General features: G+C 42.9%; 1 protein-coding gene across 1 annotated transcript in view; it reads right to left on the bottom strand.

Moving 5' to 3' along the window:
• Positions 1-27,632, bottom strand: part of GRIN3A (glutamate ionotropic receptor NMDA type subunit 3A) — a 45,765-nt gene that overhangs the window by 9,361 nt on the left and 8,772 nt on the right. Inside the window, exons 3-6 of the mRNA XM_017736646.1 lie at positions 25,722-26,769; positions 10,980-11,125; positions 9,264-9,379; positions 6,982-7,133 (exon numbers count right to left, since the gene is read on the bottom strand). Of these exons, the coding sequence (XP_017592135.1) occupies positions 6,982-7,133; positions 9,264-9,379; positions 10,980-11,125; positions 25,722-26,769 (1,462 nt within the window). The remainder of the gene's footprint in view (positions 1-6,981; positions 7,134-9,263; positions 9,380-10,979; positions 11,126-25,721; positions 26,770-27,632) is intronic.

Genomic DNA, 27,632 nt, shown 5'->3' with positions numbered 1-27,632 from the left:
TGAACCCAAACACTAAATATGGGTGTCATGTGTGTGTTAACGATAATGAAAAGCTGTATTTTTTTGATTGCATTTTCCCCGTAAGGATTTTAAAAAGGTTTGCTGATATTAGGAAGTTAAGTTTTGCAGCACCTGTGCTGAGAAGGAATTAGCAGGGATAAATGGATATGAAGGGCAGAATTCTCAACTCATTTATACATCTCAGTAGGCCTGGAAAATCCTCCTGATGTTGATGCTTTTATTTAGTCAGCTAAGTGCTATTAAAACATGTCCCCTTCTCCATATTATGGCATTTCTTGTAGCTGCAGAGAGATTTATTTTTTCACTTGATTTTCATTCTTATGGCTCTCTGTGCTCTCAAAGAAGTGGCAGCTTAAAAATAATACAAATTTAATCTTTTCAGGGGGATCATCCTTAGCAAAGACTGGTGACCATGGCTTTAGGGTTTCAAGTGACAAATTTCAAGATACTTGAAATTTGAATTTGCCTTGGCAAGACAAGTTCCTTTCCTTGCTTGTTGTGAAGACTTTTGCACAGAGCTGGAAAAACACTCCATTTTGTAATAAATGTTTTATTTTCTGCTCATCAATTTTCCATGCCCTGTCAGTATCTCCTCAGTCACCTTTTTCTTTTGTTTGTTTTCAGTTTCGATGGATGAATTTAAATCTATTACTCACTTGCAGGAGACATCTTCTCCTGGCAGAGTCAATATTCATTCACTTCTTTCTGCAAGACCATTGTGCAGAGTATTTTTTTCCACACAGCAAGTCCAGAACCCACTGTCTTTTCCCACACTGAGATGACCCTTTTTCAAAGCAACATCTGTCACTTAGTGAGACCCTTTTTCATAATATTCCCAGTCTCTCCCGTGGGCAAGGGCCACCTCTCCTCCCCACACAGGGAGGTAAGGCTGAGAAAGTTGTCTTGGTACAGTAGAACCTTTTCTCCTGTTATTTGTGTTTGTTTTTCATGCTCTGGCAACAAGGCACTGTGAAAGGTGACTGATGGGCAGCTGCTATTTATGAGCACAGGGCAGTTTTTTTCCTTTTTGCAAGTGTCTGCATGGCCTTCCCTTGACACCTGCAGTGCACCAGGGACAAACATAAACCAGAGTTTTAAGGCTGGAAAAGTCACTGCTGATCTGTCAGGTGATGGGTGTAACAAAAAAGGAAAGTATTGGTTGACCTTTAAGGGGACTAGAAAAAAGACAAGAGAAGAAAGGCACCATTTTCTGGATGACAGCTGGATGAAATCATGGCAAGATGAATGAGGCACTGTCTGATTGTGCCTCTTGTGTGATGCTGAGGCCAAAGATCATCAATTCAGGCACAAGACATGGCAAGTTTGAGAAAGTTCCTTCAAAGACTTGAGAGAAAAGCCATCCACGGATCCCACTACTGATGTGAGATGAAAAGAGGATTAGTTACCACCCCTGGAGGGATTGAAAGACCTACAGACATGGCACTTAGGGACACAGTTTAGTGGTGGACTTGGCAGTGCTGGGTTAATGGTTGGATTCACTGATCATAAAGGTCTTTGCCAACCTAAATTATTCCATGATTCTAAGACGAAAAGATTTTATTTTTGCTGTGTGCCTGGTCTGGATCAGATGAAAGGCCGTGGTCAAGGACCAATCCCCACTGTTAGCCTGGACCTGTCCCTCAGGCACTGGGAGGAGGTTCATGGCACTGTGCCTTCCCTAGCATCACCACCGTGGAAAGTACTGGGACTGCAGTGACAGGGTCAGTTTGGGCTGCCAGCGTCTGTGTGCTTTCATATATTGTTATTTTAAGTGTCATGTTAGATACCATTTGTGTGAAGCATCAGCAAGTTCTTGATATTAATAGCTGGGATAATGGTATGTGGCAATATATAATTTTTTATTCTGTATGTTGGCTGTTATCAGACAGAACTGCCAGTCAATGTGGAAATCAGTCTAAGTTCTAGAGCTCCAGCTGTCTTGTCACCATTGTGAATATAAAAGGGAGAATATATAAGCCTTTCAAGTGAAATAGAAGATTTTTAAAAGATGTAGCTAAAAGCTATGAAAGACTGTGTACACTCAGTTAGCTTTTCCCAAAGCATGGACCAGGGAGGGCTCTTCTTTTTTGTACTGTCTTGATAAACCCTGTCCTGGTCATCACTGCCTGACCTGAGCAGCCAAACCCACTGACTGCAGGCATTTTGCCTTCAGGCATCCCCCTGCCTGCTGCCCTGCTGGCTGAGTACCAGAGCTGCTTTTTCGACAGGAGCAGAAAATTGCAAAGCTTTTGGTTCCCAAAAATCACAGAACCATAGGCTAGTTTAAGTTGAAAGGGACCTTTCAAGGCCACCTGGTCCAACTGCCCCACAATGAGCAGGGGCATATTCAGTTAGAGCAGCTTGCTCGGAGCCTTGAATGCTTCCAGGGATGGTTGAACACTTTCAGGGATGGGGCACATACCACCTCTCTGGGCAACCTCTGCCAGTGATTTTCCACTTTCTTTGTAAAAACCTTCTCTCCGCAGTCCTTTCTGAGCTTGGGTGGAGCTAATGGGATGGAAGGGCAAGTCCCCAGAGCCTGGCTCCTTCTGAAGAGGCATCAATGAAAATAACAGTAGGGTAGATGGAGGGCTGAGCATACTGTATGCAAAATAAAAACAAATTACATTGTTATGTCCAGATATGATGTAAAAATATAACTCCATCAACCCCTCATCCCTCCTGCACCATGTTCTGCCCTAAGTAGGGAACTCAGCAATTTTACCACAAAGGCATTCCTTTGAAACTACAACATTTTAAATCAATTTTAAATCAAGACTACTCAAACAATATTGCTAGAAGCTAGCACTCACCAAGAACAGCCACTGCTGCCCACAATTACCTGCAGTGGAGAGGGTAAAGTGCAATTCATTGCAGTATTCCTTCCAAGCCTGAGTTAGCTGCATTCCCCGTAAATGATCCGGTGGGTTCTGGCCAGAGTAAGATGCCTCAGGTAAGAGGTCTTGCTGGAGACCATGTTTTTTGTATGTTTTCATACAAAACAGCAGAGTCAAGCCCTTCTGACCTCTGCACTTTGAGACTCATCTTTATTGTCTTCCCAGCTTGAAGAGTCACTGCAAATCTTCCAGCTCCAGGCCAAATAATTTCTTTCCGGACAACTTTGTTTTGAAATGCAGTTTAGAATGAGCAAAGTGCTCAGATAGAGAGAGATGGGAAGAGCTAGCAGTGAGTTCTGCCACAGGAAATATAATTTTCCAGTGTAATATTAGTTAAATATGGTGATTCGGAAGATGGATCTCAAAACAAATCTATAGAAAAATTAACTTCAGTGGGCAGGAGTGGCAGGTGGATAAGAATCAAGTACAGATGAGGAGGGAATGACAAAAACAAATGATGGATATTCCACCAATTTAAAGGCTATACTGATCAGTATTTCACCCACACATATTCCCATTTTGGGGTCATTTCTCTTGGTCGACAGGTGCAGTGTGTCACAGACCAAATTTATCAAAAGGACATAGAAGGATGCAAAGCCTTACTCTTGCTGTCAGAAGGCAGTTGCTAGGTCTCACTTTGGTATATAATCCATGTGAATGACTACACACTGAGAAGATGGGGCTTTTTCAAAAAAAGAATTATCTGCTTCTCTGCTGAACATTGTCCACACTTCAATCTGTAAAATACTACTGTGGCTGAGTGCAGGGAGTGAATTACAGAGATTTCTGGGCTGTACAGGAGTAAATGATACAAACCAACATAAAGGTAAGTCCAAGACTAATTCCCATGCTTCTTGCTGTAACAGTGGGGAACCTGTGCTTTGGAGAGTGTTCGCTGCTTGGCCATTTAGTTTAGTACATTTCTCCCAGCTAAGAAATTGCACATTCTAAAATCTGCAAGTTCTTGGCCAAAAGGAGTGGATGAAGAAGAGGGAATGCACATGTGAGATGCATTAAAAGTGAGGTAACTCGGGAAAATGAAGATCGGGACTTAGCAGAGCTTACCCCACAACAGCACAGACTTGCAAGTGGCGTTCTGCTTCTGCTCACTTTCTGATTGCATAAGGACCTTTGAGTGACTTTTTAGACTCATAGAATCCTAGAACAGTTTGGTTTTGAAGACACCTTATAGACCATCTAGTTTCAACCCCCTGCCAAGGGCAGGGGTGCCAACCACCAGGCCAGGTTGCTCCAAGCCCTGTCCCACCTGGCCTGGAACACTTCCAGGGGTGGGGCAGCCACAGCTTCCCTGGGCAACCTCTCCCAGTGCCTCACCACCTAAATTTTTAAGTTCTTCCTTGCACCTTATCTAAATCTAGCTCTTTCAGCTTTAGGACCTTCCCCCTTGTCCTGTCATTCCATCTTGTCCAAGTCACTCTCCAGCTCTCTTGGATCCCCTTTAGGCACTGGAAGGGGCTGTAAGTTCTCCCTGGAGCATTCTCTTCTCCAGGTGAACACCCCCAGCTCTCCCAGCCTGGATCCAGACTAGAGGTGCCCTCTGATCACCTTTGTAGTCTCCTCTGGACTTGCTCAAACACTGCCACACCCTACTTATACTGAGGATCCTGGAGCTGGACGCAACTCCGCAGGGGGGTCTCACCAGAGTGAGCAGAGGTGCAGAATCACCTCCCTCGACCTGCTGCCCACAATTTTCTGATGGAGCCCAGGACATATTTGGCTTTCTGGGCTGCAAGAACACTTTGCCAGGTCATCTTGAGCTTCAAACCCACCAAATGCCCAAGTCCTTCTAGCCAGCGCTGTTGTCAATCTGTTCTATATTTGTGCCCTGCCTGTGTCTGTGCTTGGCATTGACCCAACCCAGGTGCAGGACTTTGCACTTGGCCTTGTTGAACTTCATGAACTGAGTGCTTCAGTTCAGACACCTGAACAAACTTGTTGGACCTTAGTTTCTGAACAAAAAACTCAGTTGTGCATGTTGAATTAGTGCAACTGAAGATGAAATAAGGACTATGGTCAGACAACCAGCCTGTGTGCAGCTAGACCTGCCCTTCTTTTTGGACTTCACATGGAGGTAATACTCAAAAGGCTAAATTACTTTAAAGCACAACATGTCTTCCAGCTGTGACCCCATGTTTAAGGCCTCCCTTAAAATTCTGTTGTTGAAACCTACTCACTAGTGGGGAAAAAAAAAAAAAAAAGAATTCCATGGAACTATTCACAGGGCAAAATCTGAAGTTTCTTTTCAGACTGGAGAAGATTTTTTTCCCATCTCCTCTCCCTTTGTTGGGAGGCCTTGAAGAATCTTTTGTTGATCATGCACCTCTACTGGTAACGTTTTGAGCAAGGACCCCCATATATGTACATCTATTTACAATTTTTATAGGCAGGTAATACTCAGGCTCTAATACTTTACTCCTGCAGCCCAATGGATCATCTCATACCCCTCCCAGGGGCTCTATGCACCTCACTCTACAGACTTAAAGGAGCAACCATATGTTCTGGGAGAAAAGCAGTACTAATTAAAACTATATTTTTAACTGGAATTTATTCTATGACTAAGAATACAGAGAATACAGCCCCAGGTGAATCTTCTGGGGTAAGATGGTCAGAGGAAGCTCCTTATGTCATATCACAAGAGAATTATTAGGAAGATGAGTTTTCTCTGCTGTAAGAGCTTTGGGTTTTAAGACAGTTGAGGTAATTAATACCATTGCCACCTTGTCATTTTCCTGAGATTTAATTCAAAAGACTTGTTAAATTGTAGAGTAACAAGAGGTCATTGAAGGAAGAGCTATTCTAAAAAGACAATTCCCTTTTTAGATGATAATACAATCTTCAGATAAGCTAAATCAGAAAGAGAAGTGAATACACACTGCTGTTTAAGTTTTCTTTCTTGTATTGAATTAATCACATAAAAAAAAGAAAGAAAAAATTGAGTAAGTTGGATAAAAAAAAATTGAATTTTCCTCTATGAATGTCTGATGTTAAAATATAATTTATTTCCTATTAGCACAACTGTAATGAAAAAGTAAAAAATTTAGTAAGAGACACAGAAATACCCTAAAAAATTATGTATTAAAGATGCTGAATACAGATTTACTTTGTCATATCTCTAAAAAATGTTAACTTTCTAGTGATTTAGTTAGCAGCTAGAGGTTTGCAGATGAGATGCTCAGGTGACGACTGAAAAGTGGGAGTCAGAGCCCCAGGAAACTGGGCTTCTCTTTGATAGGAGAATGCTGCCACTTCCTCAGGTGCATACATTGTGTGTTTGGCATTTGGCTGAACACTCTGAGAATGAGACAGCAGAGTTCTAACTGTTTTGTACCAGTCACAATACATAACCAACCCCTTCTGGAAGACTTTGAGCTGGGAGTGTGCTTTAAGCTTCAGACAATGCTGGTTCTTTTGACTCCTCAATACTTTACCTTTTTTTTCACTTCAAAGAAAAAAAAACCCCTGCCTCTTCAGCTGCCATGAGCTGGCGTAACTCCTCTGATTTGGTACTTCCATGTACCAAGTACATTCATGAAGATTTACTTCCTTTTCCTGTAGATCTACATGGAAGTGAGACCTACTCCCCCTCTCTTAGAGATGGTATCTCAGCAGGCCATTTCCAGCCTGAAATCCTGTCTTTGGTACAGGTAGCGGCCACCCATGTTAGGAAGTAGTCAGGGTGTATTAGAAATTTGGGATGTGCTGAGCTCCCCCTCTCTCTGTGGATGGTGATACACACACAGCTGAGTGGAATCAGACAGGTTTGCCATGCACTGTGCCAGATCAGGATTTTTACTGCCCTTTTCATGCCCTGCTTGTCTCCAGAGGAGCTCTCTGGTGCCTCACTCAGCAGCACAGTCCCACTGAAGTGATTTTCCTGCTCTCATCTGACTGCTCCCCAGGTCAGCAGCTCTTGTCCTCAAGGCCTCCTCCTTCCCTTCAGGTGCCACCCATCCCTGCCCTGTGGGAACGTCATTAGGAATGAGGGGAGATAATTGTCAGCTGGCACAAAGCCTCACTTAGGTGGTCTGAGTTCATCACTTACCTCCGTGACGGCGAAGCTTCTTTTCCCACAGGGAACAACCTTGTACCACTTGTCATGCAGAACATCCATGAAGCCGTGGGATTTGTACTGGCTGATCAGGTCAGAGATGTTTGAGGTGAGAGGAGAGTTGGGGGGAAGACCAATGCCATATCCTAGAAGGGAGAACAGTACCATGATCTCTCTCTTGTTTGGTTTTTGCTGAAATATGCTCATCTCAGCATGGAAGAGCAGGCTGACACTCTGTTTCAGCCAGCCAGCTCAAACCTGGCTTACTGTGGTCTGAGAATGCTGAGACAAGACCTTTTTTTGTGCAAAATAAAGTCATTCAGTATAAACAAAATAAACAAATTCAAAATTATTATGGCCATACAAGAAATATGTAAAACTGGAGGTTCAAAAACTTAAAAGGGAGGCAATGGATGAATAAATCCTTTCTCTAGAAACACAGACATTTTCATGCCCTTGCCATGGAGTCTTTCAGCAATGCAAAAAGGCCTCAATGTCACATAAACCATTCTATGATCCCCTTGCATTGTTAGAGCACTGAATGTGACTGTGGTGTCAGATGTGACATTTTCTTCCTGCGCATTTTCTGATGAGGAGATGTATGCACGTAAATATATACAGGAGCAATCTTCATTGTCATCACACAGCAATTTAAAGCCCAGGGGCTATACTTTCAGTTCATGCACTTCTGCTCTGGCACTGACAGGGACTTCCAGATACTAACAAATGCAGTTTTTAGCCACTGTGTTGTCTTTCACCATGTCGAAGTGCTGGTAAAGGACTTAGTGTAAGTGAAAAAGAATTCAGTAACTCTGATTATGGTATTTCTATTTGCAGATTCTGGGGTTTGACTTTAGAAATTCGAAACAAATACAATTGATGTCTCAAAGGCATTCAGTTGCATGCCAATTATCTGCAGAGATTCATTTCCAGTCCACTGTGGATTTTTGTTTTTCAGTTCAGAATTCAAAATTTCAGACTCTTTCCTTAAAAAAGCCCACAACAACACAGGAAGAAATAAAAAAACCCTCACAGACAGACAAGTGCTGAATTTGCCATGACAGTGGCTCTCTTTTCAATGAGTGATGAGGTGATAAGTGTTCCTACAATGCAGTAGTCTCCCTTGCTCCCGAGATTTTTATACTGTGCCTAAAATTCCACCTGAATAAATTTGCTCACGTCAAAGGATTTGTTTCAGAGTTGGCACAGCTAAGACTCATAAATACCCCATTATCAGCATATTTCTTTTGTAATTGGGGTATATGAAATCCAGTCATCCAAAATCATACAGTTCGGGGTCTATTTGTTTGTTTCTTTTTCTCTATTGAAATCTAATCTACTTGATTCCAAGTTGTGGAAGGTTTCAGTTTTACTTCAGCAGAGCAGACCTTTCTGAAAGGGATTTATCAGGTTTCTGAAGGAGGTTGTTTTATCATATGATGGGAGCAGTTGGAGCGATTGCCTTCGGAGGGGAGGGAAGTGGAAGCACCAGTCCTTTCCACTGGCCATCTATCACAGAAGTGGTTCCTAAAGTCTGCTGCCCATGTGCTCATCCATGCTGGAAGCAGCTTCACACCAGCCTTGCTTCCAAAGGCTGCCTTCTGAGCTGTCCTTGCTAATTCCTTGAGGCTGCAGGAGTCCACACACCAGGGCAGGCTCCCTTCTCAGTTAACTACAGATTCAGTGGGAATCTTGAGCTGACCTTTAAAATGGGAACAGTATTTGTCTGCTTCAGATGAGAGTGAAACTGCAGAACTGCATTTTGAACATGTCTGAACTGGGTTTTGAACACGTGTCAACAAAGCGAGCTGTCAGAAGAGAAGCCTCATTTCAGGGGCCTCTTTATTTCATGGCGAGCAGGGAGATGGACTGTGCCTCCTACTTGTCTGGAGACAGACTGCCTGAGCACTTGGAATAATTCCTATATTGAGCATGGCAACAGGTCACAGAATCACAGAACCACAGCATGGTTTGGGTTGGAACGGACGTTAAATACCATTCAGTTCCAACCCTTCCATGGAGAATCTTCCACTAAACCAAGTTGCTCAAAGCTCCACCCAACCTGGCCTTGAAATAGGTGGTACAAGTGATCTGAGAGCTCAAAAAACCACGAAAAAAGGCTGGAGCTTTTATTCTGCTCAGTCACTGAGAATTTTGTCATAATCCTCAAGGGGTCCTCAGTTTCACCTCCATATTTTCACTGAGAATACCACAGGACAACAAAGCAAACTCAGCACAGCAGAAACAGAGCAGTGTGTTATAAAACTGGTTATTACCTTCAATGGCAAAGGGTTTTCCCACAGTTAAGAGCTTGCAGTCAGCATCTATTGACACTTCATAATCTAAGAGTGCTTTATCCATGATGAAGGCATCGAGTTTCTCTGGATCATGCCTGTATTCAACATCAAAGTCAGAAACACAATCACTTCACAGTCTAAGGCTCAGTGACACTCATTGAACACTTGTCCATGCAGTTTTCTGGAAGATTACTGTAGGAAAACAGGGGCCAGGGACAGCTATTTGCACATCTGCACTTAAAATGACAACTGGTTTATGTTTTGAAGGAGGGAATTGTGCACAAAATGCAAACTTGGTGCCTTTGTGCATTAGGAGCAGTCAGCGTGTTTAGGACTTATTTTGCTTCCACAAAATGCTATTGTTCTGAAAGACAAAAACCACTACAATATCTTGAACTTTGACTCAATCGAGAGTCAGCACAAGGCTTTAGTGGAAAAGATCAAAAATTGCTAAAATACTTTGGAATTTTATTTTGGTAATTTAATACCAATTTTATTTGTTATTTGGTAATTTAATTGGTGTCTTGGTTTCTTTGTGATGTTAAGCTTGGGGATATTAGAGCAAAAACACAGAAGGATAACCTATTCAATGTTGTGTCTCATCCTTTCTCCTTGAATATGAGGTAAATTATCTCCTTCACCCAATTCAGCTTTTCCTCGTGTTGTCTTCATGAAGACAGATGACTGAATTTTACTAAAATAATAATTTCTGAACAGCATGCTTGGATAAAATAATGATACAAAAGAACAGTTGCAGTGCCTGTTCTCATCTGATCCTGGGACTGCACCCTCCATTCCTGTCCCCTTAAAACTCTGGGTGTTCTCCTGATGTGATTACTTCATTGATTTCAATCCATTGACTCCAGTTTGACCCAAAGAACTGCCATGCATTATCAATAGGGTGGGTCTGGGAAAAAATATATAAACAGAAAACAACAGGAAAAAACTGCTGGTGAAAAGTTCTCAGGCCATCTGCTACGCAACTTCTAAGATAAAATGAACAAATTATTTCAGGCTTATTGCCACCTCTCCTGTTTCCTGCAAGAATTGTGTGTCCCCCAGACTGTCAAGCACAAATGTCTCTGAGGTACACTGACATGATTCCTCAAGCAACAAGACTTCTATTACTTTTTACCAGTCTAGTGCTTCTTTTATTCATTTTAACGACAAATTAAGGTTCCTCTCTGAGAACCTCCTTTCCTCGCACCACACTGAGGAACCTCATTGGCAGCTTTTGCTTGGACTGCATGTTTTTTTCTGAATGTTTCTCACTGCCTGGGCTCCCAAGCTCAGAAACCTGCCAGGAGTTTATACATTGTCCTTGCCTGATGGCACCCCCACACCCAGGTGAGGTACCTGGGCATTCCCACCTGGCCCAAATGCATTTTAATCCACTGAACTCCATGTTTTGTGGGACCCTCAGCACCGGGAAGATCAGAGGGAAAGGATCAGTGGGACATGGGATCCATGGAGTGGTGATATTTTCTACTTCATCTGTCTCTCTGTCACTATCTTTCTCTCTCCCCACCACCATCACCACCTCTCTCACACATTTACTGTTAAATAAAATCCATACTACTGACTTTGTCCTCGTTTTCACCTTAATTCAGGCATCTCTCTTTTTATTTTATTTTAATACCCAGATGGTAACAACTGGCCAGGGGAGGAGGTGTGGTGCTGCGTGCAGGGGCTCACTTCAGGTAGGCCACGCCGTCGTTGGTGGCAGGGACGTTGTAGCGCCGCATGTACTCATGCATCTCCGGGAAGCTCTGCCTCACGTAGTCCTCGGCGCTGCTCTCCCGCACCGTGCCGAACCGGAACCCTTGGGAGGGGTGGTGGAGCTGAGGGCAGGACAGGAGAAGATCAGCAGAGCCATCTGCTTCCCATCACACCTGGTATCTCCGTCCTAGCATGGCAACAGTTCCTCAGAAACCTGCAGCATTCCTGGCCCTGCCCCTCTGGGTGTTTCCCTGCAGGTAGCTTCCCACCCCCCAGGAAAGACCTGGAGAGACTTACCGGGTGACTAAATAGCCTGTCTGTGTACTCTCAGGGTTTTCTTCAAATGTGAAAAACAATCCCCATGAAGCACCCAAAATCTAGGTGTTTATTGGCATTACTTGTCTCTAGACCAGACAGTATTTCAGGAAATGTTATGAGAAGCCTCTGGGCTTTCTGGGGCTCTGGGTAACCAGCAGAGGACACAGAGTCTGGATTTGTTTCGGCAGAATATGTTTTACTGACTCCTTAGGGATGAAATTTAGCCTTCTGCAGAAGGGTAGCACCTCCAGTTCATCTCTAGAAGCATAGACACTGTATCACAGTCTTTGCTGCCATTCCTCACAGACAAACTGAGGACTGAAAGGTTGTGTACACCAAAAAAGTCTCCCCTGGCAGTGAGCAGGAGGGAGAATTCCCCTCTGTACAGCCCAGGCTGCAACCATGGCTGTACACACAAAGACTCTTTTCACTGTTTTGTGCCCTGCCCTTTTCTGAATGGACTTCATGCTCTGTAGCCCCAAGGACCCCAGTCAGGTTTCACAGATCCCTCTTTCTACAGCTTCTGTTTGCCTTTGGAGCATTTAGAGACTTGTGGGGAAAGTCTCAAGCTCCACAGTAATTCAAAAGCCTTCACCCCCCCCCCAGCCTCTAACACACCAAGCTTTCAGAGCACAGGAAGCCAAACAGAGCTAAAGCTGAAGCAGTCAGGCTGTCTTTGCTTCCCAGGAAGCTCACGGACATCACAGCAGCTTGCAAAGATGATCTCACCACGGCCACGCTCTGCTTGGCAAAGACCAAGCCAAGAAGCATTCTGCCAGTCCATCTGGCCCCTGCATTATCATCTAAGCAGAACGGAGTGCAGAGCACCACAGAGCCATAAAAAGACCTTTCCCCGTCTTCTCTTCAATGACCCCATGGATAAAAGAGTGTTTGTAGTTTTTTTAAGAATAGCAGAGGTAGGATGTAAACTCAGAGTCACCCAGTTTAGTCTGAAAATGAACAGAAAAAGGTCTTTTGAATGCTGTTTCTGATGTCATGAAAGCTATGAAAATTCTGTATTTCTGGAAATTTTTACCTGAAAAGTGGGCAGGTGGTAACCACCTTGTGGTCTGCTGATCTGTGATCCCTGTGTTGCAACCTGGGAATGAGACCTGCAGCTAATTACAAGTCTGTGGGCATGAAGAGAGCCCTGGCAGATTTTTTTTTACATGTTCTGGTGTAGATGGCTGTGGGACAAGCAACGCAGGGTGTGCCTCCATCTGGAGCTGGCCATTGTGCTGTGCCAGAAGGACTGTGGGCACAGAGGGAAATGTTCTTGCCTAGGAGTGTGGGAGCAGCATTCAAGTGCCAGAAGACATAAATAACAGGAGCTGGGCTGTGACAATACCTCATGGAGACTTCCAGCACAATGCTGTCAGCCAAAATCTTGAGCCACTGAAGACGACCTGCTTAAAGAAGGAACTTGGAGTAGGGTTCATCTTCTCTGTCCCAAGAAGATCATCACCACAGTCAAGATGAATTGTTTTAGATTTTATTTCTTGGCAGTTTCAGTGAAGAGACTTGAAACCCCATTAAGACCCAACACTGAACCACACTGGCATCTTCCAAGTCAACTTAGGTGTTTGTTGAGAAATTTGTGGCCCACCTAGTGATGCCAACTGCAGTGTAACACCTGATGTGCAGACAAAGTCTGACTTCACTGGAAAGCATCTCTCCCTCAGACTGTCACCAATGTCTGCATTTGGCTAAATTTTTAAGCCTGGATGAGAAAGGCTGGTACAAAACCAGTAAACTGAACCTCCATGCAATTTTCTATCCTAAATCCTTTGCTGAGGACTGCCCACACTTTGCTTTATGTTGGGCATCCTGTCAAATTTCACCCCAAATGATGACAACACTGGAATGTTTATCAGACCAAAAGTCCATCTGGCTTAATATCTTGTCTCTAGCAACACCAGATGCCTGGTAGGAAGTCTTGGGAAGCCTGTGTAAGGGAGTTGTTCAGCAATCCCTTGCATCCAGTGCTCTATCTGCTTCTGGTAATTTCTGCTTTTTCTTAAGCATCATTACGTGGCTGCAGCTTTGTATTTGATGAACTCCTTTTACGAAGGATAAACATTAATAATTGTTTTAATCCTCTCCATCTTTCAAGGACTTCTGTTTTCTTCTTACTGCTGCTTATCCACAGGAGGAAAAGGTCTGCTTGCAGCTCTGTGGATTGACAGGGCAAAATGCTGCCAACAGCATTTCACTGATGATTTTCTAAGACTGCTAAGGGTTACTTGCCTCAACAGAAGACAAAAAACTTGAGGATGGAAACAAGACTCATCACTTGTCATTGCTTTCTTACCTTCTGTAGTCCTCTCCTGGGAAGATTATGTGACAAGATGAAAAACCACAAATATCTGTGTCCTGACAGGATAGGTAAATGCCATAGTCTTACTGTGAATCTTGCCTTGTTAGCTGTCTCTTTTTTCTAATCTTTTCTGTTTCTCATGCTCTCTTTCTCTTGTGTTTCTTATGTTTTGAAAGCTCTATACTGAAAGAGTCTTTCTGTTTTCTATAAACCAATAACAGAATCTTAATGCCTAGGGCTTCAGAGAAATCGTGAAGTCTGAAAAATCAGCATTTGAAGAACCAAGAATGGATTCTACATATTTTCTTTTAAACTTGTAATTCAGGGGACGCAGTTACTTATATTTATACCAGTAACAGAAATATAAAGACCAGCTTATTGGAAGAAAGGGCTGTTGAAATTAGAGTAATTTCTACTATGTAGGTTCTCTGCTTCTGTGTATATACTGTGTTTCTCCATTCAAAGCTCAGTTATTGCCAGAGCAAAAGGCTCTGGTAGGTAAAGGGCTAGGAAATGTTGACAATTTTTATATCCAGAACACCTGGAGGTTTACTGGTGACTCAAGTAAAATTAAAAATAAATGAATGTAATAGCTGCAGATCCATCCCTAGATATGAGTTTTCTTGGCACTCAGCTTAGATAGCCTTACAAAGCCCCACCAAAATCAGACATCTGTGACTGTAAGAAGTGGAAAGAACAAGGTTTGTTTAGACCTGGAGGGAGGTTTTGAGGCAACAGTGAAGTCCTGGCTTGACAATTCATTGAACAAGATGTGAAGATTGTTATGGGTACAGATATTGCAAAATAGCAGTATCTCAAATAAAGACATTTAAATTTCTTTAACTGTCAGATCATTGAACCACAGAATCATTTAGACTCAAAAGACCCTTAAGATCAGACCCCAACCACTAACCCAGCATTGCCGAGCCCATCACTAAAATATGTCCCTAAGAGCCACATCTACATGTCTTTTAAACCCCTCCAGGGATGGCAACTTCACCATTTCCCTGGGCATGCTGTTCCAATGCCTGACAACCCCTACGGTGAAGGAATTTTTCCTGGATCTCCCTTCTGAAGACTCATTAGTGTTTATCAAGCCACCAGCCCTTTGAGTGTTATCTGGGAAGGCCACCACAGCCAACTGCAGCTGGCTGTGAGCTTGAGCAGGGAAATACCAATAGCCTGGGCAGTCTAACAACAAGGGTATGAACATAACAATTGAGTAGCTGTGTTAAAAGCTATTAACTGCTAATGTATTTTAATATTTTATTTGTTAAAAGCTAAAAGGGGTTAAAAACCTATTTAGTGCTGCTGGTTAGCGGCTCTCCTAAAAATGGTGACAGCTCCAGCAGCTAACAGTATCATTTTTGCGTCTCAAGTACTGGAGATCATGGATTTCATATTGATGAACTGAGTTTTACACCTGAAGCTATGGCGTATACCACGAATGGCCATTCTTTAGGTGCACCCCAAAGTTTTAGAACCATCTCCACACTCTACTGTGAGGAAGCTGTTGTACATGAAGTTGTGATGGTGCACATGGTGACATCCCATTTGGACCTGGTTTAGCATTTGGGGCAGACTCAAGAGATGAGTGGGACACGGAGCCAGAGGGGTCTGAGCACTGAGTGCTTGGATTTCATAGGTTCAGGGCTGTGGAATGCCAAGACTAGAGGATCTTGCTGCACAGGACAGGGATGGATGGCTCAGGAGGATGTCCCATCTCCTGTGAAGGCAGCAATCTTGGGTGGGAGGACTAGGACGTGCTGCTGGGAAGTAGAGGATGAAGGTACAGGAGAAAGGCTAAGGAGCCTTGGAAGCAAGCATTCTTTCTGGAACTGGTGTCCCTGTGAACACTGCTGTCCCTGTGACCTCTCAGGACAGTGTCTACTGTACGACACATGGATTGTGCCCAGTATTTCCAAGAACAAGTCTCACTGTTGAAGAAAACGTACTATGGGTAAGGAAACAAACAAGAGGCAATGTTTTCTTACACAGTGTAAGAAAACAAGGGGAAATGTGAATGCCGCCAAGCCCTGAGGAGGTGAAATGGTTGTTGGGTCACTTGAGCCCTGAGACAGGGAGGCCATGTAGTGTTTAAGGAACTCAAGAGCTTTACAGTACATCCAGCTTCTCTGACAGTGCCAGGAAAAGCTCTGGGACTTCTCAGAGTCTTCTGTGCCTTGCATAACATGGTACTCTCAGACAAATGATGTTTGTGCTTCTTGCTCCTGAAAGCAAACACTGCAGCTACCAGTTCCTTTGCCTTGGCCCCTTACTTTCAGATCTTCTTGGTTTCTGTCTGCTGCTGTTAAAACATCTGCTGAGTGGGAAGTGGAGAACTTGTTTTATTTGGGAAGATGTTGAGGTGAATTGGGCATCTGCATACATCCATGGCTTGGGGTGCCAATTATGCATGAAAATACCAATGTGATAAACACCAATGTGATGAAACCACAGCAGCAGAAACAGGAAAACACAATCCTGAATGACAGGGCTTTTGCATAACTTGGCACATTCCATTTTATGTAATGCATTGCCATTGCACTCAATGCTGTCAGCTGGGGAGAACACCTAGATCCCAACTTGAAAGGAAACAGGCCCAGAAATCTCCAGTACAGGTTGGGATTTAGAACTGAAAATGCATGAGATACTGCCAGCAGTTAACCCTGGCACAACCGAGGATGTGGGACTGTGGGGTTTTGAGGTCTTTCTAGCAGGTTCTGGCTTTTTAGGACTTTTCAGTGCTGCAAAGCCAAATGATTTGCCTCAAGGACTTTCCCCCCTTGATGCCCTGATTTTGTTTAGTATCATTTTGAGGTTTGCATCACAGTTGGTTGCCATTGACTTTTGCAGTTAGAACCCCAGGTGTTCAGTACAGAAAAATTATGGTCTCAGCTCCAAAAAAGTAGGCAATACAATATTGACTTCTGATCCCACGGAGTTTGAGCTTGCTGGGACCTGTGAGGAGACGAGAAACATCTAAGCAGAGCAACTGCTGGGAAGGGAAATTGTGGCTATTTTCTACAAGCAATGATGTAACTACGAAATCTAGGAAATGCCTTCCCAGCACCTGATTGATGGGGTGCAGCACCTGCCTCACTGAGTCTGGCTCAGAACCATTCTGTGCATCTTGAAATGGGACTGGAGGAAAAATGCTTTGGGAACTTCACTTCTAATCATGATCTCAACTCATGAGATGGATTTCATCACCCATTCTATTTTTTTGAGGGGAATGAGAAAAAGGCAATCCAGTAGCTGAGTGCAGCACCAGTGACCACTCATCGCAGTGACAGAGCTAATGTGCTTTTTAACGAGCTTTTACCACCACCTATAATGGTGCTTTTTAATTTAAACAGGGTATAGAAAGGAGGAACATGTCTGAAAGTGCTTTCCCAACTTTTACAACAAGCTCTGAGGAAAAACATTGGTGCAAAAGATTTTAGTATCTCACTCCCATGACAGTGCTGGTTACCCGGTATAACACCAAGTGCAGTGTTTAATGGGCACCTCGTGTATCAGCAGAATTGCCAGCATGATCCCTGCCAGGGAACTGCTGCAGGATCTTGAAATCTGCTCAGTTTCTACCTACTGGAGAAGGGTAGCATTAGGTGAAGAACTGATGTGGTTTTAGAAATGTGCTGTTTTAAAACGACACTTCTGTCTCTGGCACATAAAGCAATAGCATTTTACTTTGCCTTATGTAACACACACATTTAGGGGATCTTCCAGCCACTAATAGATTTCTCATAGCTCAGTGACAAAATATAAGCAATTGGAAGTGTTAAAAAAGAGTTTCAGGGGAAAATGAACAACACAAACGAAATAATAGTAATAAAAAAAAATCCCAACCACAAACCAATGTAAAACTGTTCATGGGCTTTCCCTAATTATCTGAAGTTTTCAAAAACTGAATATTTATGGGGTGCAGAAGGAGATGAAAGAAAATTATTCACAGTGAAGCACATGAATTTCAGATTTTAGCAGATGAAAATTCACAGCTCAGCTTCTGGAAGTGGAGGTTTTGATCAGGGACTGTCCTATGTGTTCAGGCTTCAGAAGCCGAGATGTTCCCAGAGCCTCCAGGAGAGGGTGTTTGCAGAATACATTTGAACCAACGCTTTTGCTTCTCTGTTGCAGAAAGTGTCAGTGGAGCTGATTCTTTCCTTGCCAGGATAAGGTTTTCTTAAGATTCTGTCACTTTGAATCCAGCTCAGGAATCCAGCTCAGCAAGGTCATTAGTTGGCATAAAACCTGACAGCTGCACTGAAGTCAATGAGCAGCTTCAACCTGGACACAAGTGCACAGTCCACTGCTGACAGCTTATTCTCTTCATTGCAACAAGGGAATACGTGAAAGGAAACTGTGACTTAGGAATCTGCTCAAAAATATGAACCTTTGTGTTGATGGTCCCTGTGTGAGTGCTAATAATTAAACTTAAGACTTGTTCTGCTCCTTTGTGTGTTGGAAAAGCTGTTCAACTCAGGGATGAGACTGAGGACTCAGATCTGTGGTTAATTTCTGAGGATTGCTCTGATGATTGAGTTGCTAGGCAGTGCAAAAAACTCCATAAAAAGAGCACTCTGAACATGCAGGTGTGTTTATCCCTGTTTCTTAATAGCATTCTAAGTGTTTTCTGGACAGAGGGATCTTTGAGCTGTGATTTATTCTGGGAGAGATGAGAACTGTAAGGTAGAAAGTGTAAATAATTGTAGGAAAAATGGATAGACTGAGGGGAAAGAAGGGATGTTATTCCCAAAAGTCCACAGATCACTGCTTCTAATTCCACTTCAGCAGCACAAAGCAGCCGTAAAACTGTTCCAGATGGAATCACTTCATCCAGCATGTTCTTCTGCTTACTCCCTGTAAAACAGGGCTAATGCTGCTGTCAGGCAGGTGAAATCCTTTTCAAATTACATGCAAGGGAAGGAGAGCTGTGTGGCTGAGAACATGTTCAAGCTACCAAAGAGATACAGAGGATTTCTGATTAGAGACTCTCTCTCATCCTTCCATCCCGAGTCTTGGGTCTCTGGATGAAAAGCTATCACATATCTCTACGAGCCTCTGAGGGCTCAGGGAGGAAACCTCATGCAGCAGCAGCTTGAAGTGTAGGTAGTGCTCCCACCTTCAAAACCATCATCTTTAAAATCCTTTTTCTTACAAATTTCTTCTGCTCCAGCTGTTGCTGGTTGAAGGTCAGTCCTCACACCCTCTGGCCATGTGGCAACTGCCCCCTGGGTACCAGGGCTAAAAATAATGCTCTCCCTAAACCTGTAAGGCAGGAATAGTGCTCTGTGCTTTCCAGGAGCAAACAGTAGCTTTGTGTTGTAAAGGGGTCATTAGTCACCAGGATGAAGAGGTTTCCAGCTGTAGGTGGTGGGACTGTCTACCTGCACATGATTTCTTCAACATGTTATTTGCTATTCGCTTTGGGTTCAAGAGCATCAAATGAAGGTAAATCACAGGGAGTCCTGTGTTACTGATGGATCCAACATGGAAACAGAAAGGGATTTGTCCGTCTTGGAATCAGTGAGGAATGTGTTAAGCATGAAGTGTAAATGAAAAATTACGGCCACATTTGGATACTTGGGCCTCTTGCACAGTGAAGTACAGACATTAATATTTGACTTCACCTGGTGTTCAGTCAAATCCTAATGCACTCAATGAAAACCACAGCTTCTTCCAGAGGGCTTGGACCCTTGTCATCCCTGAAGCCCCTTGGATCAGTGCAGGACTTCTGTCTCCAGGAAGGTGAGCCACAGTAGCATTCTGGTCTCTCTGGATCACAATTGCTGTGACTTTTGTGAACAATAATAGACACCCTCCATGCTGCCAAGTCAGCTGCATGATGGCCTTCCACCTGTCAGGTGCTAACATCATCTTCACTGTTCTCTGCCACTCTTCACCAGTTACTTCAGTAACTTCTTCTGTAATTCTCCACTTGCATTATTTCTTGCAAGGGTCTGAACCCCACCTATGATGCAGTTGCTATTTCTGGTGGTGGGCTCACTTTCCTTTTTTTTAAGAAAGGCTATGACACTTAGTATTTAGGTTTGTGCAGCTTGAGAGTAAGAAAACGACAACCATATAGATGGGAAAATGCTAAAACACATTAATTCCTTCTGGTGCTTGAAGAACAACCTTCACAACCTGCCCCACATGGAATGAAGACAGCAGGACTTCCTCTCTTCCACGCCTACCCCTAAATTCTTTGGATCAAACAACAAGGTGAGGTGAGGAGTGGCCAGGGCAGTCGGTAACAGCGTGAGACATTGTGTGTAGGTGAAGACCTTGAGCAGTAAGGGTTAATATGCAAAGATAATAGAAAGATAAACGTTGGCAAGAGGGCATAAAAAAGCACGTTTCATTGGGAAAGGAAACTTGATTTGCAGAACACTGCAGTGCATTTTTCTGATAAAATGGGTATCAGAACAATGCAGATCTGAGCTGGACAGATTCTGAGCCTCCAAAGCTGCAGCTTTAGCAAGAAATCTTTAATGAAGTGACGGGGAAGCTAAAGAAGCAAAGATTTCATCTCCATAAATTGCAGGTGCCTTTCATTCCTGTATGAGACAGCTCTGCAATTCTTTATTGTGGCTGGAGCTTGATACTCAATTTTGTCTTTGTCCGAGAGTTTTTTACTCTGCTCTCTGTGACACTGAAAGTCCTCTTGAGTTCAAATCCTTCACTGACTCATTAATACTCAGAAAAGCACCACGTATTAATTAGCAGGCTGTGATCTTGTCAATCACAACCTTCCTGTGCCCAGTAACTTCCTTCACAGAAACAAAGTCTCTGTAGTTTCTTCTTTTAATTGTAAAAAGAACCCTGCAGTCCTGTACAAATACTAAACCCTATGGCAGCAGTAAGATTTCTTTAAACTACACTGAGTTTGTTACTTTTTTTTTGCTATACAACTTAATACATTTAATGCATATTTAAATAAATGCTACTTCATTATCTATTTAGCACATAGCAGTTCAAGTGGCCCCCCTTACAATGATTCATATCAGGCTGCTGCAGTGAAAAACCACAGCAGTAATTTCTTTTAATGTAATTCCTACAAAAATTCCTTTTTCAGGAAGAAAATTTACCAATAAACACACAACAGTTAAGGCCTCACTCTAAAAACTGCTGAACTCAATGGAAAATACCATTAAGAGCAGGAGTATTTCAATCATGCCTTTAATGATGAAAAAGGCCTGCAGAGTGGCTTGATCTTTCTTTTTCTGTGATTTGGTGTTGCTAAGGCTCATCTGCAGTTACTTGCCAGTTGTTTTTCTGGACAGTTTTAATACAAGGAACACAAAGTATTCAACTGATATAGTAAGGGCCATAAGGCCTCTAAATTAACTGAGATGCTCATAAATCAGAAATGAGAGCTTGCACCCTCACATTTTACATATCTAGATACAAATATCTGGGTGGTTGTACACATTGAATTCCTGAGTAACAAAACCTCACACATACCTTGCCTGGATCACTCAAAGTGCTTAGTTTTGTAATAAAAAGGTGGGCAGCTCATAAGAGCAAGTCCTCAGACACTGAACTAGGAGAAGAGCAGAGATTTCTGAGGACTAATCCCACTGCACACCGAGGATGTTGAAAGGACTTGCTGGGTGGAACTTGCCAGAGTGACTGTCGATGTCTTCTCTGGGGCACTTTTTTTTTTTTTTTTTTTTTTTTTTTTTTTTTTTTTTTTGGTGTTTTGAAACACAATCATTCATGGCAGAGAGAAGGAGGCACTTCCAGGGAATGGTTTAGGTATCCTGAAGCCAGTGCCTTTACAGCAGCCTACCTGTACAAACTGTAGCTGTAAAAGCATAGTAGACTGTGTAAATAATATATCTTCACTGCAGGCGTGTGAAGTTAGGAGAGACAATGCAGTGAAATTGTTGGTGATGGGATCCGCAGGAGTAGCCCTTTTTTGTTAAATGAAGCTAAATAGGTTCAATATTTTATGTTAAAATATAACATGGAAAGGAACTTTCCCACTGTCTAGGGTTGTTTTTGAAGGTAAAGTGATGCAGAGAAGTAAAAACATAACCAGAGTAAATGAACAGGCATGGCTACCCAAGCGTGTGCTAAAGAAGGAAAAGAAAAGCTGACAGCTGTCACGAAAGGCACAACGGCCGGAAAGCGTCCAAAAAGCTCATTAAATTGTTGAAAGAACAACACTTTTTGCAGAAAGAAAGGCCAGGTGTTGGACTACCTTATGGAAAATCTGTCCAGCTCCTCTCCTGCTTCTGCTGTCTGCTTCCATCTTGGCATGTTTGAAATATTTCTTCTGCCCTATGGGCTTCCAGAATTCTTTTGCCTCAAATTACCTGAACTACCCAACACACTCAGGACTTCATGGTGCATCTCCAATATGTATTCTTGAATGAAAAACCTGGAAGCCAAATCTCTTTTTCAGGTCCCCTTTGCCACTAAAAAAACCCCACTCTCTGGGGAGATCCTGCAGAACCATTTGCCATGAGTTGTTTTGCAGAGTAAAAAGTTTTACTTCTAGGCCTTATGAGTGGCTGTACCAAAGAGTAAATTATACATAACTGAGCAACCTGGCGGAGGTGTCCCTGCCCATGGCAGGGGGGTGCAACAAGGTTATTTTTAATATCTCTTCCAACCCAAAACATTCTGTGATTCTGTGATCAGACCAGCCCCAAGGCAGGCTGCTGGTCTGCATGCCTGGAGGAGGAATAAAAGAAAGAACTCAGCTCTGGTTGAGCATCTGGTCTGCCAGGCACTCTGACAAAGAAAAATATTATAATAGTTTTGTGCATCCTGAAAGATGACATTAGAAGAAAAACTTAAATAAGCATCTGTGATTCAAACACAGAGGGAAGCGATAAAAGCAGGTGAAATTATACAAATACAATGTTTTTTCTCCATCTCCTCTGTCTGCAGAAACACTTTTAAACTTCTTTGCCACATACTGTAGAGAGCTTCTTAAGAGGGATTCAGGACACAGATGAATGTTCCATCTGGGCAGCCAGAACATTCATGCTGTAGCTATCCCCCTTGTCCTCAAACAGGAGGCTGACCATGTTCCAGTTGACACAAAAGCTGTATTTGCCAGTTTTCACTGGCAAGAGACGATGTCTAAAACCCGTACAGTCAGAAAATGAGGGAGGAGGGGGCAACTGTGGCCCAAAACTGCCAATTTTCTTAAAAGAATTAGATTTTAAGGTGGCAGGACATTGCTTCAATATCTCTACAACCTATTGGCTCCCGTTGTACCTCCTGTTGTAAAAGGTCACCTGAAATGGGACCTAGGAAAGGGGGCAGCCAGCTTTGATGGACACTGCATGACTGTGGCTTTAGTGACCTACCCTGGTTAAGATTCTCACACAGAAAATACATAGCAAGTTTCCCAAATTCAAGACATACTCCAGTAAATTAATTCTCCTTCCTCTCACTGCTTGCCTTCTGCTCTGGTTCCTGTCTCACTGGCTGTTCCTCCTTTCAGCAGCTTGATGATATTTCTATATTCTCTTCTATATCATTAGTGCATTTAAAGGTCCAACTGAGATAGCTCTAATTCTGTCCTTCCTGACTGTTCACAACCTCAGATGGGATTTGCCATTTATGGCTGACAGCCTGAAGAAATTATATGCCTTACATCACCTCGAGAAGTCTGCTCCTCTATTTTGGGCTTTGTTTTTTAAATAAATTTCAAAAGCACAGTACAAAGGGCACATGCATACCGGGAGCAGCAGAAGAATGTTTAAAGCATATTTAAATTAAAAAGGTTATTTCTCCCTCCTGCTGCCTTCTTTTTCAAATGAGTCTCCACCACTGAAAAGAAAGAGGTAAACATATTTGGGAAGAAAAACACAAGCATAACATCTTTTAGCGACATAAAAAATGCTTCAAGTAACTTAACTAAAAAAGTTGTGCCTGTAATTCTGCGACTGTTGTGCCCCAAACATTTCCTAAACCTAAGCTTTAACTCTTAGAGAGAACTTTGAATAGACACAGCTCAGGCTTTGTGTGAAAAAAAGGTTAAGCCAGTGCATTTTCTATTACAACTACTCTTTCAGACTGACACTTTGGAGGCAAATGCATGAATGAAATACACAGAACTATTCTGTAGCTCATGTAATGGCAGGCAATCTTCTTCTTCTTCCCTAAAATCTATGTTGTCTTGTTCCCACAGTGGGAACTGGTAACTACTCAGAAGCTTAGGTTTATTCCATGAAACAGGGAACTGCTTTTCTAGGAAAGGCCAGTAATCCCAGTGATTTAAAGGAATCACTGAGGTTACTAACCAGGAGTCTTTGGTGTTTCTGCTCAGGACCCAGATCCGTGTCTGCAGCACCTGACATGCTTCAATGTTCTGCACGAATCTTTAACAGCACAGCTTTGGAACAATTTAATTTCCTTGGAGCTGCAGGAATTTCCCAATACCTGTTTTAAAAACTCCACATGTGGTCACAATAATAATGCTGAAAAATAGGATGTAATCTGATGCAATTTGATTTGATGGATGAGGAGATGGCCGTGCAAAGAGTAGAGGACGAACCTCATTTTCAAACCAACATTGTGCCTTCATACAACAATGTAACAAATATCCCTGGAACTGGGGAAATTCAGCTGAAAGCTCTCATCTGCTTCTTCAGAATGCTTTGAAGAAAACATATATACTGATTCTCAGACTTTTGTGCCTTATATTGATGAAGATATTCAAGAAATATTTATGATATCTTTTGCTGGGAGGGGAATGGCAGATTATTAGAAGCAATTTGCTTTAAGCCATAAATCAATTTTAGGCCACCTCAGGTCAGCCACAGAAACTGTTGCTCTTTGTTTAAAACATTTTTGGTAGAAACCATCTAGTTAGCATTGCAGGGAGTGAGTCAGGCACTGCACTCACAAAGTCAAAACTGAATGGTCATTAGTCTGACTGCAAGGTTTCAGTAATGTAACAGATGGAGCTTGGTCTTTGATGTCTGGAGGGACAAATGTACCATTTATTCACACAGTTTACAAAAAGCAAGGTGTATGCCCCATTCTTGTGTTATTAGAATTACTTTTTTACAGTGGCACAATAATCCATCAGTTCAGCCCCTTGAGACAAGCACATGGTGGATGGTTTCTGTATCAGCAGTTAGGTCACGAGTACAAAACTGTGGGTAACAAATCACACCTTCACTGCAGAAAGTGCCATAGGAGCAAGGGAAATTTGCTGTTGCCACTGTCCCCCCTGGAGTGACTGTTGGGTGCAGAGGATGCTCTGGTGTCACCTGCAGCCCTATATTCTCTCTACAAGCCATTCTGCCCCCTGCTTTCCTGATCACTACATAATGGAAAGTAAATTAAGAATAGTCTTATAAAAGGACTGGACTCCAATCCCAACTGAAGACCCCTTGGGAAGGGGGAGAGAGCAGGTGGAGGAAGTTCTGGGAAGTCCAAGCTCTTTGCAGATGGGTTGTCTACAACACTGCTCATCTCCTCCCATGACAGCTCGCTAGCAGAAACAACACCGCAAATCAAATTCTTGACTACTTGTAAAGTGAATTCCACTGTTTTGAAGTATAAGGCAGAATTTTCCAAAATATTTCAGTTCTGCTACGTTTCATTTAGCATTCATGGGGAATTTTGCCAGAAACACCTTTGCCAGCAGCATTATGACCAATGCTTGAAAAATCCTACCTAGAGAGGATCAAAGGTTTTGTCTTGGTCTGTGCAGTTTTTTTGTTTGAGTAGATGTCAGAATGACCGGAATCATCCAACTGATTTAAACAACTCCAGTCAAAGGGAACTTGGAACTGAACTCAAACCCTTCATCTGCATGTAGAAACCACTTTTCTTCTCTGCAGTGGACAACACCACAATACTTCTCCTTTTTCCTCACCTTCAATCTTTGAAATCCTTCCCCCTACACTCCTGTGGGTGTTTAAAGGGCCTCTCTCACTGAATTTTCCCCCTGAAATGCCACCAGGTGGTAACTAATTGTAGTGCAACCACTTTTTTTCCACTGAGATTGCTTTCTGATTTTGTTAGAAACTATAAATTATGCAGCAGTGAATTTTGAGTGGAAAGAAGAAAAGGCCGAGTAAATAACAAAAGACACGTTTTACCTTTGGGTCATGTATTCCAGAAAGCTCTTCATAGATCTTCTCTCCCACCATGACAGCAGCTAGGTTGGCTGTGTAGGTTGACAGACAAAACAAGCAGAAAATAGCCCAGAGATTCATTAAAAACCTTCCAGTCCAGCACTTTGGGGGTTTGATAGCAGCTGTTCTTCCAAACAGGATCGCATAGCAGACATTGAGGGCAGAGGAAAAAGAGAAGACTTTGTTCCTGTTCCTTCCCTTAGGGGTCATTCCAAAAGGACTTTTCCACTCATACAAGGTGAGGAATATAGCTGTGATGTGAAGAGCAACAAATATCCCCAGCCACATAGTCCAGTGAAGTGGCCACATAAAGGCTCCAATAGGAGCTGCAGTGTCTTTGGTCCTCACCAGGATCCCCAAGCTGGTGGAAAAGAAAGGGCTGGTGAAATCAATCACTTGGCTTCGGGCAGTGTTGATGCTGAACGATGTCACTGCCATGTGAGCTGTACCAGCAAGAAGGTCTCCCACCAGCCCTGTCCAGTGACCATTCTTCCAGGCACCGTATTTTCCATCCCCAACAATGTACAAGTCAAAATCAAAATTCATATCCTCAGCCAGCTTCTCCAGCAGGTCAATGCAGTAGCCATAGCAGCACTTCTTCAGCTCAATGGGAACGGTGTCATTGACCCCTTGGAGGGTTTCAAACAGGTTGTCCAGCACACCTGAATCATTGGTCAGCGGGTCCAGGCACAGCTGCCCTGCTGGGCAAAGACCTTCATCATCTACGTCCCTTGTGAAGACAAAGGGATGCTCAATCAGTGTCACCACCCTCAGGTGCAGCCGGGTGGGGTGTTGCATGCGACTTTTATGTCTCTGTGCCTGTTCTGGCCATATCCCATAGTCCATGATGATCTTCCCTTCTTGCCAGCTCCCCAGGCGCGTCCACATTGGGTTGCCAACAGGGTCATGCTGCAGATTCCAGATGAAGAAGTTATTTTCTGAGCTGACAATGGAGGAGCCCTTCACCTTAATGTGGCCACTGAGACCATCAAAAGTTGTGTTGGCTAAAAACCTGTTGGAGGGAGAAAGTAGGGTAATCAGAAGCAGGCAGCTGAACCATGAATTTATGTTGAAGAGAGTAGATGGGGAAGTCATTGAAGACCTGGACCATTAATAACACATAGATCCTATGGCACAATGAACCAGCCACATAATTTACAACTAAATTACGTGGGAATGCTCCCCCACATATCTAATGCACATGAAAACTCCTCAGGAAAGACATATTTTTACTTACTAGAAAAAATGAATACAAGAACAGTAATTTTTCCAGCTACCTTTGCCTCACAAACTGATGAAACACAGGTTAGTTCTAACCTGAACTCACCAGATCTGCTGTCACTTTCCTAGATAAAAATATATATGAAAATGGAAGAGTGGAAATTATGTATGAAATGTCCTTCCAAGAAAAATGCTATAATCTCAGTAAGATCTAGCTTACATAAGAGGGGCTACTGAAGCGCTGTCAACAGCTTTCAAGCACTCTCAAGTGAACCAATCTGGATTCAAAAATGCAAATTTGGCATTGGTAAATCACTGTTAGACACTTCAGAATAAAGCAAGGGAAGAAAGTGAAAGATGGTTGCTCTAGGACAGTCAGTTTTAATTCTTACAAAAATAAACATCCAAAAAGCAGTTTTTTTAAAAAAAATGTGCAAAAGCAATGTTCTTGAAAGTGCAACTCTGCCATTGAAGCAGATCTCATGAAGTGTGCCAGTTTTGCACTGCACATTTGCATTGAGAATTCTAGGCTTTTATTATTCCAGATATTGACAATGAAGTTGCGTATCTCCTTTGTACTGGAAGGCAATGTTCGCTAGCAATTGTCCTCCCTACATGTTGAATTTCAGCTTCTGGCAAGCCATCATCAAGGAG

Source organism: Corvus brachyrhynchos, unplaced genomic scaffold (genome assembly GCF_000691975.1).
Source record: "Corvus brachyrhynchos isolate BGI_N302 unplaced genomic scaffold, ASM69197v1 scaffold216, whole genome shotgun sequence".
NCBI lineage: Eukaryota > Metazoa > Chordata > Aves > Passeriformes > Corvidae > Corvus > Corvus brachyrhynchos.
Note: the sequence above shows the minus strand (reverse complement) of the source record. Positions and strands in the feature narration are given on the sequence as shown.